The 16,096-nt window shown below is 44.1% G+C and overlaps 1 protein-coding gene across 1 annotated transcript in view; it reads left to right on the top strand.

The window, feature by feature from the left end:
• The window catches only part of Pcsk6 (proprotein convertase subtilisin/kexin type 6), a 166,333-nt gene that overhangs the window by 71,065 nt on the left and 79,172 nt on the right, over nucleotides 1-16,096 (top strand). The window contains exons 6-8 of the mRNA XM_059271958.1: nucleotides 167-255; nucleotides 793-809; nucleotides 935-1,044. Coding sequence (XP_059127941.1) covers nucleotides 167-255; nucleotides 793-809; nucleotides 935-1,044 — 216 coding nt within the window. The remainder of the gene's footprint in view (nucleotides 1-166; nucleotides 256-792; nucleotides 810-934; nucleotides 1,045-16,096) is intronic.

Genomic DNA, 16,096 nt, shown 5'->3' with positions numbered 1-16,096 from the left:
ATACATACATATGCCAGGAGGGCTGTGCAGAAAAGGGGGTGGGGCTTCGCCGGCATCTCAGGCATAGGGATAGCTGACCTTGGCTGCAGAAATAGTGAGCATTTTACAGGATTTGTTAGTAACTGCTGGGCTAGGACCTCACTTTTCTTGTTTTCCTTTGCTTCAGACACGGCACCCGCTGTGCGGGAGAAGTCGCTGCTTCGGCCAACAACTCCTACTGCATCGTGGGCATAGCGTATAACGCAAAGATAGGAGGTAAGGCGAACATGAGCTAAGAACAAGGGGCCGGGGGCTGTGTAGAGGACACCCCCCCTGTGGTGGTCAGCAGCCTCGCGTCCTTTGGCCTCGGCATAGGCTTGGCCTGAAGCGGCAGCCAGGCTGGTAGGTGGGCCTCAGGCTAGGAACTGCTCGCCATTTTCCTGCCGTCCGAGGTCCCATTGGAAGGGAGTTTTCTCGTCCTTGCCACCCCGGCCACTGACTCACCTCCATCATCCCCTGGACCCTTCTGACAGGCTTCCGTGGCTCCCTGTCTGGTCCCAGACATGCTTGCTTGTCTCTGTTGGCTCAATCTCCTGTTGCTGTGCAGCCACTTCCTGTTTCTGTATTTGGTGAAGTGCTCCCCACCAGTCACTCCTCTGCCACCACCTTATTTCTAGTGGAGTTGGTGTGTCCCGGGGCCTGACCTCAGCTGCGTCTGGCTTTCTTTATGCAGTTCCTCACATTGGTAAGTCAAGCTGCCCTTGCTAGCATGAGGCTTTGGAGCAAAGGGTGCCATGCCTTCCTGTGCCCCAGTGGAGCCTGGCGGTGTGGTAACACAGTTGCCAGGTATTCTGAGGTGCCCCCTAAGTGCATAACACTGAGCAGCGGGGTGGAGGGAAGGATGCCAGGCAACCTCACGGACTGCTTGGGGGCTTATCCATGTCTCTGTTGGAAGAGCAACTGCTTGCTCAGATGGCAGCTGTTGGCCTCCTTGGGTGGGGCTGGGGAGGGCTGCAGCTTCATCTGCATCACCTACAAAGAATGTGAGGTGCGTGAGGTGCGAAGGTTGGGTCAGGGATTTCCTGCATCACCCAGTCCTTGAATTTCTTGAGTTTTGAGTAAGTGAGTCCCAAGTGTTTCCTAAATTAGGAACTCACCTGCCTTTCTTTGGACGTCTTGAAGTGGATGGGATTTGTCATTTGGTGTCAGGTCTCGGGTCTAAGCCCACTCACACACTCCACTGCCTGTGTATTCTTGGACAACTTATATGTCCTCTGTGAGCCTAAGTATGGCAGGGAAGTGTAGCTGGAAGTTTTCCCGTGTCCCGCCTGGCCTGCGGTCAGGACAAATCTCTCACCCACAGTCCCGCAGCCTTTTATAAAATAATCACGCAGAGGCTTAATATTAATTATAACTGCTCGGCCATTTGCTCAGGCTTATCACTGACTAGCTCTTACACTTAAATTAACCCATAATTCTTATTTATGTTTAGCCACGTGGCTTGGTCCCTTTTCTCAGTTCTGCCTTCACATCTTGCTTCCTCTGTGTCTGGCTGGTGACTTCTGACTCAGCCTTCCTCTTCCCAGCATTCTCCTTGTCTGCTTATCCCACCTATACTTCCTGCCTGGCTACTGGCCAATGAGCATTTTCTTTATCAGCCAATCAGAGCAACACATTCACAGCATACAGAGTGACATCACCCATCAGGGCAGTGGCTGCCTCCCAGGTTTGATACGGCAATAAAACCAGACACCACATTTGTAGGCATTATCTCTGAGCTCACCTCCAGGGAGCTGCCAAGTCCTCCCCTTTCCTGTGGCAACGCTCACATAACCAAAACAATGCATCCCACTTTGAGTGGGCAGGTAGACCTCACTGTTCGGGTGGTTCAAGCCTTGCCCCTCCTGGTTCCTAGTCTGACAGCACCAGTGACAGCTGATATCTACTAGAGATGCAGCTTCCTTGCTTCACCTCAGGCCCACCAACCAGACCTGCAGATTCTCCGGGAGTTTGTCTGGAAAGGGTAGCTTGCGAACACTGGCCTTAAGGACTCTTTGGGGCCATGCAAGTGGGTGAGAGTGTAAGGACACCTCAGTGGAAGCAATGCTTATGAAGACCTGCCCAGAGGAGCCGCACAAGTACGGCCTGCTGTCCTTGGATGGTTCTACTCTATCCTCATTGCAAAATTATGCCTCTGAACTTCCCAGAGTCTGGAGAGAGAGTACCTCCCGTGTGGGGCTGGGAGCAAGAATGTTTTAAAAATTAATTTATTGAACATCTTCAAGCACGTACTGCATGTATAACTCTGGGCAGCCACTGAAGGGGAGAAGAAGATGCCAGACATAATTAGGAGCCTCCAGGAGCTCAGCATGCCTTTGGGATGAATAGGACTGCCTAGAAGTCAGTACAAGACCAAGTACTGAAATGAGACGGGCAGGCGGAGCTTGGGAGGGCAGAAACAGGAGGCGTGGCTGGATCCTGACCTGGAGGCTTGGCTGCAAACAGGGGGTTCCAAGGAGACCAAGAAATCAGCAGCATGGAGCTGGGAGGAGCTGGACTACCTAGGGCTGGGACAAGGAGCAAGGCTGAGTACAGTAAAACAAATGTGAGATAGCCCTGTCCTTAACCCAAGGGACACATGGCAGCCCGTGTCCCCAAAGCTGTCATGCACACCTTTAGTTTCCACAGAGATGGCCACCTTTTCTGACGGCCCCTCACCTGGCACCCCCCACTGGGCAGGGCAGTTTTGGAGCACCCCAGACATAGGGCGACCACCCTCTCTGAGGTTTTTGTTGTTGTTGTTGTTTTGAGACAGGGTTTCTTTGGGTAGCTTTGGAGCCTGTTCTGGATCTCGCTCTGTAGACTAGGCTAGCCTCTAACTCACAGAGATCCGCCTGCCTCTGCCTCCCGAGTGCTGGGATTAAAGGTGTGCACCACCACTGCCCGGCCTCTTCTCTGAGTTTTAATGCACACGGCCTGCAGTTTCTATGCAGTGCCTCTGGGCCGACCATGGGACTAAACCTTTCTATGTCTGTCTGTGTTTTTCAGTTGTTGCTCAGGAGAGTAAAATGTGTATCCTAACCTGCCTCAGTCTCTCTGGAATAAGCCACATACAAATCATGTGTAACTCACTCTCATGCTTTCAGTGGACGTTTCATGTGTGTGTGTGTTGCTATTACTTGTTAGTTTTTATTTTGTTACACCATCTTACTACCTAGCTCTGGCTTGCCTGTAAGTCTCTGTGTAGCCCAGGTTGACCCCCGTGAGTGCTGAGATGGCTGATGTGTGCGACCTGACTCAGCTTTAAATACTAAAGTCAGCTCGTGGAAAGGTATACTGCCTGGATATGGAGTGTTTCTTAAGCTTTATGCTTTCTGTATTCTCCACCTGAAGAATTTATTTTTTGAAATAGGGTCTCAGTCAGTAGCCTGAACTGGCCCGGAGCTCTGTATATAGCTCAGGCTAGCTTCAAACTTATGGCGATTATCCTAGCTCAGCCTCCCAAGTATTGGGACTAAAGGATTAAGTCACTGTACTCTAGAGAATTTTTAATTTTTTGGAGTTCAAGTATACTGGTGAGAAATTCCCTTAGAATTTATTTGAAAGTGTCTTTTTAAAAACTACTTACTAAATTTAGTTTATGGGCTTATGCCCATGTATACAGAGATCAGAGGAAAACCTGGGGGAGTCAGTTCTTTCCTTCCACTGTGTACATCCCAGGGATCACATTCCTGGCTCTGAAGGTGGTCTTTGTCTTCATTTTGGAAAGAAGTTGTGCTGAACAGGATTCTAGCGTGCCGCTTTTGGTGTTTTAAAGATGTCGTTCCGAGCTCTCCTGCCCGCCATTGTTTCTGATGGTGAGTCAGGTGTCATCCTCACTGCTGGCTCTGCTACTGTGTGATCGGTTCCTGTGGAGGCCTGAGGATGGTTTTCCTAATTATTATTTCCCTGTGACTATAATGGCTTTGTGTGTAATTTTCTTTCTATTATTCCAGCATGGACTTTGCTGTTTCTCAATGAGTTTGTTCTCTCTCTCTCTCTCTCTCTCTCTCTCTCTCTCTCTCTCTCTCTCTCTCTCTCTCTCTCGTGTGTGTGTGTGTGTGTGTGTGTGTGTGTGTGTGTGTATGTGTGTGTGTATAAAAGAAAAAGTCAGTGTTCAAATGTTTTTAAGTGGCAGTTACCAGGCTGCTCCACACACCTCATAGGTCACTGAGGCTTTGTTCTTATTCAGAAATCTCTGTGTCTCTGTTTGCTTTTAATTAGATGGTTAGTGTCGTGCTGTCTCTGAGTGTGCCGCCTTTTTATTGTATCCAGTCTGTTTTTAATTCCATGTAACTACCAAGTTTTAGTCATCATAGTTTTCTGTCTTGTATTTGCAGTTTGCCTTATTTTTTTTTAACCATCTCTAAATCTTCCTCAAGACTCCCCACATCTTCACTCTTTCTAAGTATCTTTCTGGCATGGCAGAGAGTTACTACAGAGCCTTCGGGACTAGATCCAGTGTCCCAGACATGTTTATGTTCCTAATGATTAAGTCTACTCTTTACAATGGTTCACATATTCTTTTATTTGCATGTTTAGTTATTTTTATTGTATCATTATATAATAAAATTTATTATACAATAAAATCATCTATATTGTAGAATTTAGAGCCTGTTGAATTTTTTTTGAATACTGTAAAACTTTGTTATAGCAGTGATTAAAGTTTGAATTTTGAGAGACGTATTCATCCTTTCCCTGGCTTCTTTGCCAGGAACATAGTTTTTGCTCTTGCACCGTGACTTTCTGGTATTTCAGTGGAAACCTGCAGTCCTGGAGTGCATAGTGCTTGGAGCATCTGCACAGCTTGCCCTGGCTTGTACCCATTGTCTCCCTTCTAGGCTTGTGTTTTTTTAAGAAGAACATTGCCTAGACACATATTTTTCAGGAATCTGCCAAAGGATTGAGTGAATGTTATGTCTTTCCCCATAGCTGTGTCCTTTCTGAGGTTCCTGCTCAGATTCTCAAAATCTGTGTCCTGTCACGACTGACTTCTGGCCTCGGCAGAGCCAGGGAGAGCCCCTTTGGTTGAGGAAATCCATCTAAACTTGGACACCCAAGGCAGTTTGAGCTGGTCAACCACTAAACCCCTATCTATCTCTGCCCTCTTCTGGTTGATTTCTGATGCCCTTAAAAATGCACTTGTGTTTCCCAGGGTCTGGGATGATTATCTATGAAGAGGTGGTGGGCTACGATCTCTTCTACCCTTACTGAAACTAAAACTTAGTAGAGTACACATTTGTTAGCCTTTGCCACGGGACAACCATCTCAAAGCGTAATTTCTTATACAGTAAACGTCTGTTGTATAGCAGACCGTGGCTACACTAAACAGTTCAGGCTCAGGGTCACTCTCCAAGGTGTAGTCAAGTTGTGGGCTGTGTCTGGGATCTGAATGCTTTACTGGGGCATCCACTCTCAAGATGGGCCACAAGTGCTCTTGGTGAGAGGCCTTTACTCTTGGCAGCTGTGGGCTGGGGGCGCTGGTTCCTCGACATAAATACCTTTCCTCGGGATGGTTTTAGTGTCCACATAGCGTGGGAGCTAGCTTCTCTCACTGCAGTTGATTCTTTTATGACCACGTCCCAGAAGTCACACACGTCAGCCATACTCTACTCATCAGAAATGTATCGCTACACCCCAAAGGGAGAGGAAGTTGGTTGCACCTTTGGAAGAGAAAAGTGGCAAAGCATTTTCAGACTTAGTTGAAAATCACCACAAATAGACTCTTAAAAAACAAAACAAAACTGCCTATTTATCCAAATGGAGTAAATTTTACCAACTTTCTTTGTAAAACTGCATGTTTCTTATAAGTTTTATCACATAAAAATAACTAAAGGAAACAGTGAGTCAATCCAAATTATATCTTATGAAACAAGTTTCCCCAGTCACCAACACCCCTGGCCAGATGTCCATTAGGTGTGCCACCTATGTTCAGGAGAGATTAATATTCCCAGGAACCAATAGAGACAGTGTTTTAGAGAGTGAAACCCTAGTGTGCTTAACCCATAGTCTCTGATGTATTTCATTTTAGAAGATTTTAATTTTTTATTAAGTTCTTGAGCTACACATGGATGATTTGTGTTCTTTTTCTATGTGTAACATTCCCAATAAAAACCTGATGAAATTTTTATAATGTCAAATTTGTTTGTCTTCCTTTTGTGACTCTGGAGTTTGGAATCAAACTTGAGAAAAGCCCATGAAAATAAGATTGGTTCTCTTGCGCTTCCTCTGAAAATGTAGGTCTTAGGACAATAATTTAGCCAAGATCTTTAGTGGAATTTTCTTTTATTTTTACCTCCTTATTCCTATGGAAGTTTTTTCTGTCAATAGGGAGTATGAAGGAGAACCTGACATCATTCCCTCACAGATTGCTGTTCAGCTTAGGCGTGCATACTGCCTGTCCCATCCTGCATCCCACGTGTACATAGGCTCCCCCTGATGGTTCCTTACTCTGTCTCTAAGTTCTATCAATGCCATCATTATTATTTGAAGAGTTTTTTCCATAACTAACAGGACAGATTTTCTCTTAGAGTCCTTTATCAAAAACGTTCCTGCTATTCTTACACGTTTTCTCTTTCAGGTGAACTTGAGAGTCTCCTCGTCAAGTTCCATGAAAATTCCTGGAATTTTGGGGGTTTAGATTACTTTGGGGGAGAATTGACATCCTTACAATAATGGGTCTTCCCATTCAGGGAGCATCATGGTAGGTTTCTATATTTTTAGGCTGTTTTAAAAGTTTCACTTAAAAAGTTTTATCACTTTCTTCATATGGAACTTTCATGCTTAATTAGATTTATGTCGGGGTTGATATTTAATATATATTTATAATCAATCATTATGGAAGCGGATATAGGAAAGGTATTGATTGTTGTTTCTGACTGCCTTGTTTGAATGCTATGGGTGCTATGAGGTTTTATGGCTTTTCTATCTGTAAAGAGCAGGCACCTGTGGAGACAGTGGTGCTATGAGGTTTTATGGCTTTTCTATCTGTAAAGAGCAGGCACCTGTGGAGACAGTGGCGGGCTGTCTCTAACACTGGTGACTCATTTCTTCTTCGTGCCATATGTCAGTATATAGGGACTCCGGATAATTACTGAATGGCCGTGGTTTATGGGTTCTGTTGTCATATGTGATGCATACAGGAATAGTATTAAGCAATTTGTAGCTCTCTTTTGTAAGTCTCCTATTGTTGGACTTGGTCAAATTGAGACAACTGTGTTTTATTCCTGGATTTCTGAAAGTTTTGATTAGGAGTGGATATTAAATTTTTTTAGATGCTCCTTTAAAAGACATCCCCAGAGATGACTATATTCTTTCTCACATGTGCCACTGAGTCTGTGTAGTATAATGAAGTACATTAATGTATGTATTTTTTCCCCTCCTGGAATAAATTCTCTTTGATCACAAGTATTGTTCTTTCAGTACATGGCTGCATTCAGTTGTTGATATTTTGTGCGTGGTTTTGTATCTGTTTGTAAAATAGATTAGACCACAGTTCCTGTTTGGGTGTCACTTAGGGTTGTCTAGTGGGATGAGTTAGGGAACTCTGTCCCCTGCTCTGAAGCGGTTCCTATCAGGGGCATGGCCTGGCTTGCGGGTAGCGGTAGATTGACCAGTCATTCTGTGTGGTTATGGTCACTGTTGGTGTGGGCTTTTTATTCTCCTTTGAGGATCTTTCTATAAACATCACTCATTTCTCCAGAGGTTCAATCTGGCATAAACGTAATATAGTCTCACAATTTAAAGATATTTTTCTATATTTATAGTTGTTCCTGAATTTATTTATGATACCTGGTTTCCCCCCTGATCAGTGATAGAACTTCTTTCCTGTAAAACACAGGTTCCTTCAGACAACCAGAGATTTTTTAAAGTGAATTTTAAACTGTTTTTTAATAAATTTTTTACTGTTTCATAAATTTCTACCTTTTCTTGTTTGTTAATTTCTTTACCTTACTTTCATTATTGTTTGTTCCTAGCTCCGTGAAGAACACTTGTTACTTTTTAAGTTTAGGATTTTCTATGTCCTAATGAATGAATGCCATCTACGTGTTCTCCTTAACCCCTGTCACTGGCTTAATTAGACTGCGTTGTTACTACTATTTATTTCTGAGTACTTTTTAATTATTATTTTATTTATTATTACTGTGTGCATGTGTGATGAGGGTATGGGAGTGCTCAGCACGTGTGTGGAGGCCGGACGGCAACACTCAAGTTGGTTATGTTTCTGATGTGACTTCCTGGGATTGAACCCAGGTCTTTGGGCTGGGCAGCAGGTTCTTCGGCTGAGCTGTCTTGCCACTCCATTTCTAAATACTTTTGATTTTTCTCTTTGAGCCCAGAGTTATTTAGAAGAGCCTTATAACACTTTCTAACTGGATAAATCCTTTTGGTTCTTCCTTACTGATGTTTAGCTGCTGCTGTAGGGGTCAAAAATTCTCCGATTAGCAGGTGTGCCTGCCTACCAGCTCTGAGGGTACCTGTGTTTGGTCTGTGCCTCACAGTCTTTTGTTTTGAACTTGCATTCACAAATCGAAGGATTTTATGTAAATTAGAATATGCAACAGTTGGGTTTACTCCTGAAAAGCTGGAGCCTTTGGCCATGCAGGGCCTCATCTCTCAAGGCAACAGTCACTGGCAGCTGCGTGGTGGCCATTCCTAACTCAAGGGGAAGTTCCCTCACCCATGTCACGGTCTTGTTAATAAGACTGGACACTTTGTCCCTTGATCTTGCCTTCCAGGTGCCTGTAGAAATGTGCATTTGTCACCAGAGTGTTTGATCAATCTAATGAAACATTTCTAGAGAGTTTCTTAGTTAAATTCCTTTGATAACTTCACACACACACACACACACACACACACACACACACACGCGCACGCGCGTGTGTGTATGTATGTGTGTACGTATGTATGTATGTATGTATGTATGTATGTATGTATATATATTGCATTCTGATTAATCTCATCTCCCTCACACTCCTCCCTATAAATCTTTTCCCTCATTCATATCTTTTGGTTTTGTTCTGCGGCCCATTGAGTTTAACCAGGGACATTTACATGATCATGGGTTTGGAACTGTCCACTGAAAACAATGACTCCCCTTCTCCGGAGTGTTTCAGTGGCCAGTAGCTCAGCAGGGAGGGAAAGCATCCCATGAGCTCCTCCCATATCTGGGACACATTATTGACAGGGCCAGTCTTGTGCAGCAGGCCCAGTGGTGGTAACAGGATCCACCATGAGTTTGTGATTGTAATAGCTGCATGAAGCCAAGAAGATGGCATTTAGTAGACCTTCTCCCGTCTTCTGGCTTTTACATCTGTCCCACCCCCTCTCCTGTAATGTTTTTTGAACTTTAGAGGGGGTGGCATAAATGTCTTATTTACAAATAAGCACTCATCCATCACTTATTCTTGCACCCTGGGAAGCTATGAGTTTCTGCATTCACTGCCATTCATTGCAAAGAGGCCTCTCTGATTAAGAATGAGGTAGCATTTGTCAACAGGTATAATTATAGATGTTTAGAAGGCAGCTTGACACTATATCAGTTTAAACAATAGTAGAAAGTTGCTCCTAGAGCCTGTAACTCCCCCGGCCATGTGTTCTTGACTAGGTTTATAAGTATTGGGTAAGAGTTCCCAATGTAACGCTGAAGACTATGCATCTCAGTTATAAGATATAAAGAAATCAAGCAAAAAAATGGAGCTGGAAACTTCTTCCCTACTGGCTAGATTTCACAATGCTGAAATGAGCTATGTGGCGTACCGAGGAAGAAGAAGTATCACTGATCCTACCTAGAAGTGAATCCTATGAGTTTCACTACCAACCTGGCAGTTGAGATGGTCCTGCTTGTGCAGTAATGGCATGATGGTAATGGAGGCAACCAACTACTCTCCGCTTGGCTTGAGGTTCACTCCACAGCAAGGAGCTCATGCCTGGTATTATGCCTTCCTTTTTATCTCCCTGATCTGTTTCTGAGAAAGGCAGTGGTTCTCCATGACAGTTACAGATTTGTCAATTTCTTTATGCTTTTGCTGTATATCTTTTACAGTTATGTTACAAGTGATAGAGAAAATCTGTCTTCTTAGTGTATTGGATCTTCAATTGGTATAAAAAAAAAGTCTTGATTTTTTTTGCCTTTAATTGTACTTTGGCTAATATTAATATTTACACACTGGCTAGATTATTTTATTGTAACTTTTATTGTACATTTTTCATCTTCCTTTTTTTAGCCGTGATTTTGGAAGTAGAGCATAACTGGATTTATTTTTTTAAACATAAGAGTCTCTTTGAAGAGGGAGTTTGATATATTCACAGATACGCTGATTTCAAATATATTTGGATTTATCTCTGCTGTACTTTATTTTCACAAATATAATTCTCTCATAGCACAGCCTTACATTTTTTATAGATATAATTTCTTCTATACAATTTTTTTGTTTTTTGTTTTGATGGTATGAGAGAATGAACTCAGAGCCTTGCATAATGTTAAGCAAATGTTCTTACCACTGGGATTCATACCAAGCCTACCTCTTCTTAATCTTTATGTTCTAGTTCTGTCTGACTCCCCTGAGTCACGTGTGTTTTTGTTTCAGTGTCTGACATTCAGCAGTGCTCATGCTCTTCTAAACAAAGCGAGGGCCTCCACATAGCCCTGCTTCCCTTTACCATCATCTCCTGGCCCCTTGCCTTATCCAGATTTTTACTCTATATTATTTATAATAAATTTACATCACATATCAACAATTATGTGTACTTAACTATAAAGCTATTTCTTTGATGGCCATTGTTTCTTAGCTTTTTCTTTTATATGAATTTTTAAATTTTTACTGTTTTGTTAAGTATTCTGATTTGTTTAATCAGAATTCTTTGAAACATATTTTTGAACGTTTGCTATACACATGGATGGTTATACAAATTGTAAACTTTTGTGAGTCTTTGAAATCTAAAAATTTTATTTTCTTTCTACAAAATTGATTGAGATTTTTATTTTAAATTCAAACCCAAATCTCAAAACATTGTCCCTTGGTCTTCCCCATTCAGGGTTGCCGATAGAAGTTCTCTCTGTCTTTGGTCCCTTCCTCCACTCGGAATGTTACTTTCTGTGATGTTAGTATGTTATTCTGGCTCTCTTTTCATGACTGCTTGTATGGTCCATTTTTTCCCTATCATTTCACCTCAAATCTTCCTAGATTGGTTATATTCACATTAAGTTTCTTGTAGAGATTATATATCCAAGCATGGATTTTTAAACCTACACTACCAATCTATGACTTTTAACTACTTTATTTTGACCACTTATATTTAATGTTGTTGGGGCTTAAGTCTTACACTTTGAATTTTTAAAACTATGTGTATACGTATGTGTCTGTGTGTGGATTTGTACATGGGATACAGTGCCCACGTGGGTTGAAAGAGGTTTTCAGATTTCCTGCAGCTGGAGTTACAGGCTGTTGTGAGCCTCCTGATGTGGATGCTGGGAACCGAACTCAGGTCATCTGCAACAGCAGTACTTGCTCTTACTGTCTGATCACTCCATGCTTGACATTTTATATTTTGTTCCCTGTAACTTTATTTGTCCTTTTTCTTTGCCTTCCTGAAGGGTGGTTAAGTATTGTTTATATTCTAATTTGATTTACCTATGGTATGTTTTAATGTATAAAATTACATATAATTTATCCGACCATGAAGAGTTATTTGACAGCTTGAGTGAGGTGTAGACCCCTTACCCCCCTTTACACCTCACTGTTCCCCCTGTAAAATATTTATAACTGTCTTAATATGTACATATTAGAACCACATCAGACATGTTGGCCTCAGCTATCAAATATGATACAGAAAACCCAAGAGGGGAAGCAGTGCCCAGTGAGTCTGTAATTTTGTGTCTCTTGAAAAACATGGGTAGACTTTAGCCTTTCCTCCTTTGAGTGCTTTTTCAGCCCTCCCTTTTTTGGACGCTGGGGACATCACTATTAGATCTTTGTTGTAGTTCATTTGCTTCCTTCCTGCTGTTCTGGCTGGGTAATTCCTATGGGTCTGTCTTACATGCCATGCTTTTCCCCCTTTGTGCCTTGCATTTACTGAGTCTGTCGTTTTGATGACGGTGCCTTCAGTTCTAACAGTTCCACTTGATTTTTTCCTCCTTACGACTTCTGTTTCTCTGCTGATAATTTCCATTGCTTTGTGAATGTTTTCTCATTGGTGTCAAGCATGTTTGCGGTTGCCTGCCCAAACATTCTTGCTGCCTCACACTGTTCCTCCACTGTGGCATTCCCTTACAGCTGCATCACTGTTGTTGCAAACCTGTACTTGACGTGATATTGTTTTCTGAAGGGTTTTTGGGAAGTGGGATGTTGGTTTTTCAAGACAGAGTTTCTCTGCATAACAGAGTCCTGGCTGTCCTGGAACTCTCTCTGTAGACCAGGCTGGCCTCAGACTCACAGAGATCCACCTGGCTCTGCCTCTGGGTGCTGGGATTAAGGGCATGCACCACCACACCTAGCTGTGATGTGTGATTTTCATTAGAAAGTTGTGTATTTTGTGATGAGAGTCTAGTCTTGCTTAGGCCTCCCGTCTTAGCTTTCTCTGCCATGGCTCCAACAGGGAAGCGTGAGCCGCTTCATTCGGACAGGTGTATGCGAGCATCCATGCTCCTCGTCATTTATCCTGGGCAAGCTGGGAACTCTACTCTCTGTATGTCTTCAGTGACATCTCTGTGAGGGCTGTGTCATTACTGTGGCCAATCCCCACCAGACCTCCTAACGCAGCTCCAGGGAAGACCAGGGAAGCACCTGGCTGCTGCCTGGTTACAGGTCAAGAATGAGCTTTTCATGCCTGTGTGACTTCATGGGAAGGGCCTGTGTGCGTGTGTGTGTCTGTGTGTGTGTCTGTGTGTGTGCGTGTGTATAACCAGAATGATAGAAGCCCTGCTTTCTTCTTGCCAATTTCTGACACCCCTTGGCTTAGGGTGTGTATGTATGTGTGTGTGGGGGGGGGGTAGTTACTTCTTCACAGGGATGGAGGGCCAGGAATGCCACCCAATTATGTGGGCTGGCCCTATGGTTTCCCTGTGCTATTTGGCTGGGGTAGACCAATTGTTTGGTAAAAGTTCCCTGCTGGATTACTCGTCTTCCCTTTTCCTGGTGCTTAAACTGGAGAAACAGAGTTTTTGTTCACTTTCGTTTGTCTCTAGTAATGTTTCTGGTTGTCATGGTCTTCATCACTAGCTCTGGTTTAAATGAAATAAAAACGAAGACAGCAAACCGAGTGTGTGGTGGTGTGTGCCTATAATCCTAGCTCTTGAGAAGCTGAGGCAGGAGGATGGAGAGTTCAAGGCCAGCCTGAGGCACATAGCAGTGTCAGCGGCAGCAGGGGTGAAGACACTCCTCCACACTGTCACCCAAGCAGGCAGGGGAGTCCTTTTTCAGAGTCTTCTACTCTGCCTCGGCCATGCTGAAGAAAGGATTTTCAGGACAAACGAATATGAAAAAAGTTAGAGTTTATTAAAAATAGAAAGGCTCTAGGGGAAAGACTAGGCAACCCTGAAAGCGAGTGTGGACTTCTCACGAAAGGGTTGTCCTGTGTGAGCCTGGTCGTCACTTCTCAGGGAGAGGTGCCCTGAAGTGGCTGAGCAGGAGCATTGCGCACTAATTTGGTGGCTCCCGTGTTACATCTTGAAGGGTTGCTAAGATTTTTTTCCCCCATTCTTTTTGAATAGGATTATAGGGCAGCTCTGGGGATGCGTCAGATGGGATTACAATCTAATAAAAATAAAACCAGAAGCCACTAGGGTTAGGACACGTCATTTTACTACAAGTGGGTTTCTCATGAGATTCCTAGAAAAGTGTGGGTTTACAGTTGGGAAGGGAGAAAGCCTTAAACAAATGTTGTTAACTGTGTTGGAATTCTTGGGTCTCAGCTGGTGAAAGCTTCAGCCAGATTTCTTGGTGAGGAGTACTAGAGTGCAGACCACAGCTACTGTGAGGACATTCCAAGCCCCGCCCTCCTTGCTCTAGCATCCTGCGCCCAGGAGTTTCCATCTTTCCATCCTGTCTCAGCAAGACTCCGTCACAAAACAACAAAACAAACCATAAAACACAACACAAAAAGAAGATACAATGGGTCTGGAGAGATGGCTCAGTGGTTAGGAGCACTAACTGCTCTTCCATAGGACCTTGGTTTGATTCCCAGCACCTACATGATGGCTCACAAACCATCTGTAACTCCAGTCCCCAGGGGATACGATTCCCTCTTCTTACTTCTGGGGGTACCGCATGCACATAGTACACAAGACATACATGCAAGCAAAACACCCATACACACAAATGAAAATTGGAGGAAGAGGAGGAGGAGGAGGAGGAGGAGGAGGAGGAAGAGGACGCAAGATCCCACTACCATGTCATTCTTAACAGAACAAGATCCCGAACCAGTCTGCCTGCCTGTCTGCTTTCAGAGTTTCTCTTCGTTTGTTTCATGTACCATCTCCAGGCTCAGGCTTGATGAAGCAAGAAGAATGGAGTGAATAATGTCTATCCCATCTTCCTGGAGATGCTCTGGCTGATTTTAACAGATACTATGACGTCTTGCATTGTTTTGTGCATACTGATACTTATTTCGGAGGCCCCCTGCCTGCATGCACTCTCTTATCCCCGTCTTTGGGGGAATCATCTGGCTTGGAGAGTTTCTTTGGAGACAGAATCCTGCTGTGTTGCCCGTGCTGGCTCCAGACTCTGTATCCTTCTTCCTTGGGCTCTGCAATGCTTGAATTGCGGGCATGAGCCGTGACATCTAGCTGTGTTACTTTCTAATTTGATGTTTGGCTTTCTTCAGATAGTAGCTGGGTTTGGTTGTGAGCTCGCAATTGTACTCACAAATCCTCTTGGCTGTGAGTGGTTATCAGTCTCCTGGCAGGGGGGCTATCTGTGATGGGGGAAAACAGAGACCTGGTGCTGGAAGGACCTGTCCTTTTGGAAGGGTGTTGGCTGGGCTACCTAGTCTCAGGGCATCATCCGCTCTCTCTGGCCTACTGCCATCTCTCACTTGATTCATCTCTGAGCGAATCCTGTGCCGCTCCCTGCTCAGCCTGCAGGTAGACAGCTGTCCCACAGGGAGGCTTGCACAGGATCCCTGCTGACCTAGCAGCCCAGGCCTTAGGGGTTTGAGCCCCTGTGGAATTGCTCTCCTCCAAGCAGACTTGTAGCAGGATGTTTCCTCCTGCTACCTACCTGCCTCTCATCTGTGCTCTCAGTTCCTCTGAACACCTTGCATGCCTAATCCAGAGCTGGTCTTTTCATTCTCTTCTATGTTTTAAGTTCTGGGGGTTTGGACCCCGAGGAGAGGTAAGACTGTGCATTCAGTTCACTTTCTGCTTGCTCCAGTCTCCTTAGGATATTTATTAGTATTATTATTATTATTATTACTACTACTACTACTACTACTACTACTACTACTACAGTAGCAGCCATTTCTGACTGCTTTTAATTGTGAATGCACCCCCAAACTCTTCAGCATTCTCTCTCTACATCGGATCCTCAGAAGAATTCTGTGAGTTGGCATTATCATGACCAATTTCACGCCACCAGAAACGGAACTGAGCAGGGAGGTAGGTGAATTGCCACCTCCAGGGTGAGGCAGTTGCTGAGAGGCAGAGGAAACAGGTAAGCACAGGCCTGATGACCTGAAGGCTGGGTTTTGCCTTTGCTGTCCCAGCTCTTTGATGTTAGGGCACAGTAGTGACAGCCCGAGGTCCACTGCCACTGAGCCAGCCCAGTGGCTAGAAACAGAAGGGAAGTCCTCAGGCTGTGTGCAAGTACATTGCTGCTTGCATTCCTTCCCAGCATAACTTGACCTTTCTTCTTCCTCCCAAGCTGAGAAAACGGTGCTGGGACCGCACAGGAAGGAAGCAGGAAGGGCAGCCCTCCTGTTCCTTGGCTTCCGCGCTCACTTAACATTTCTCCTCTCCAGCTTGTTAGCCTTCTTCCAGTTCTTCTTAAATTCTATTTTAACAAAGTATTCATTTTGTTTTTAAGATTATCTGACATACCCAGAGATCTCCTCATTTTGTGTGTCCGTTTGTCTGTCTGTT

This window comes from Peromyscus eremicus, chromosome 1 (assembly GCF_949786415.1).
Source record: "Peromyscus eremicus chromosome 1, PerEre_H2_v1, whole genome shotgun sequence".
NCBI classification, from domain to species: Eukaryota; Metazoa; Chordata; class Mammalia; order Rodentia; family Cricetidae; genus Peromyscus; species Peromyscus eremicus.
The sequence above is the reverse complement of the archived record's forward strand: the minus strand, read 5'-3'. Positions and strand labels throughout refer to the sequence as shown.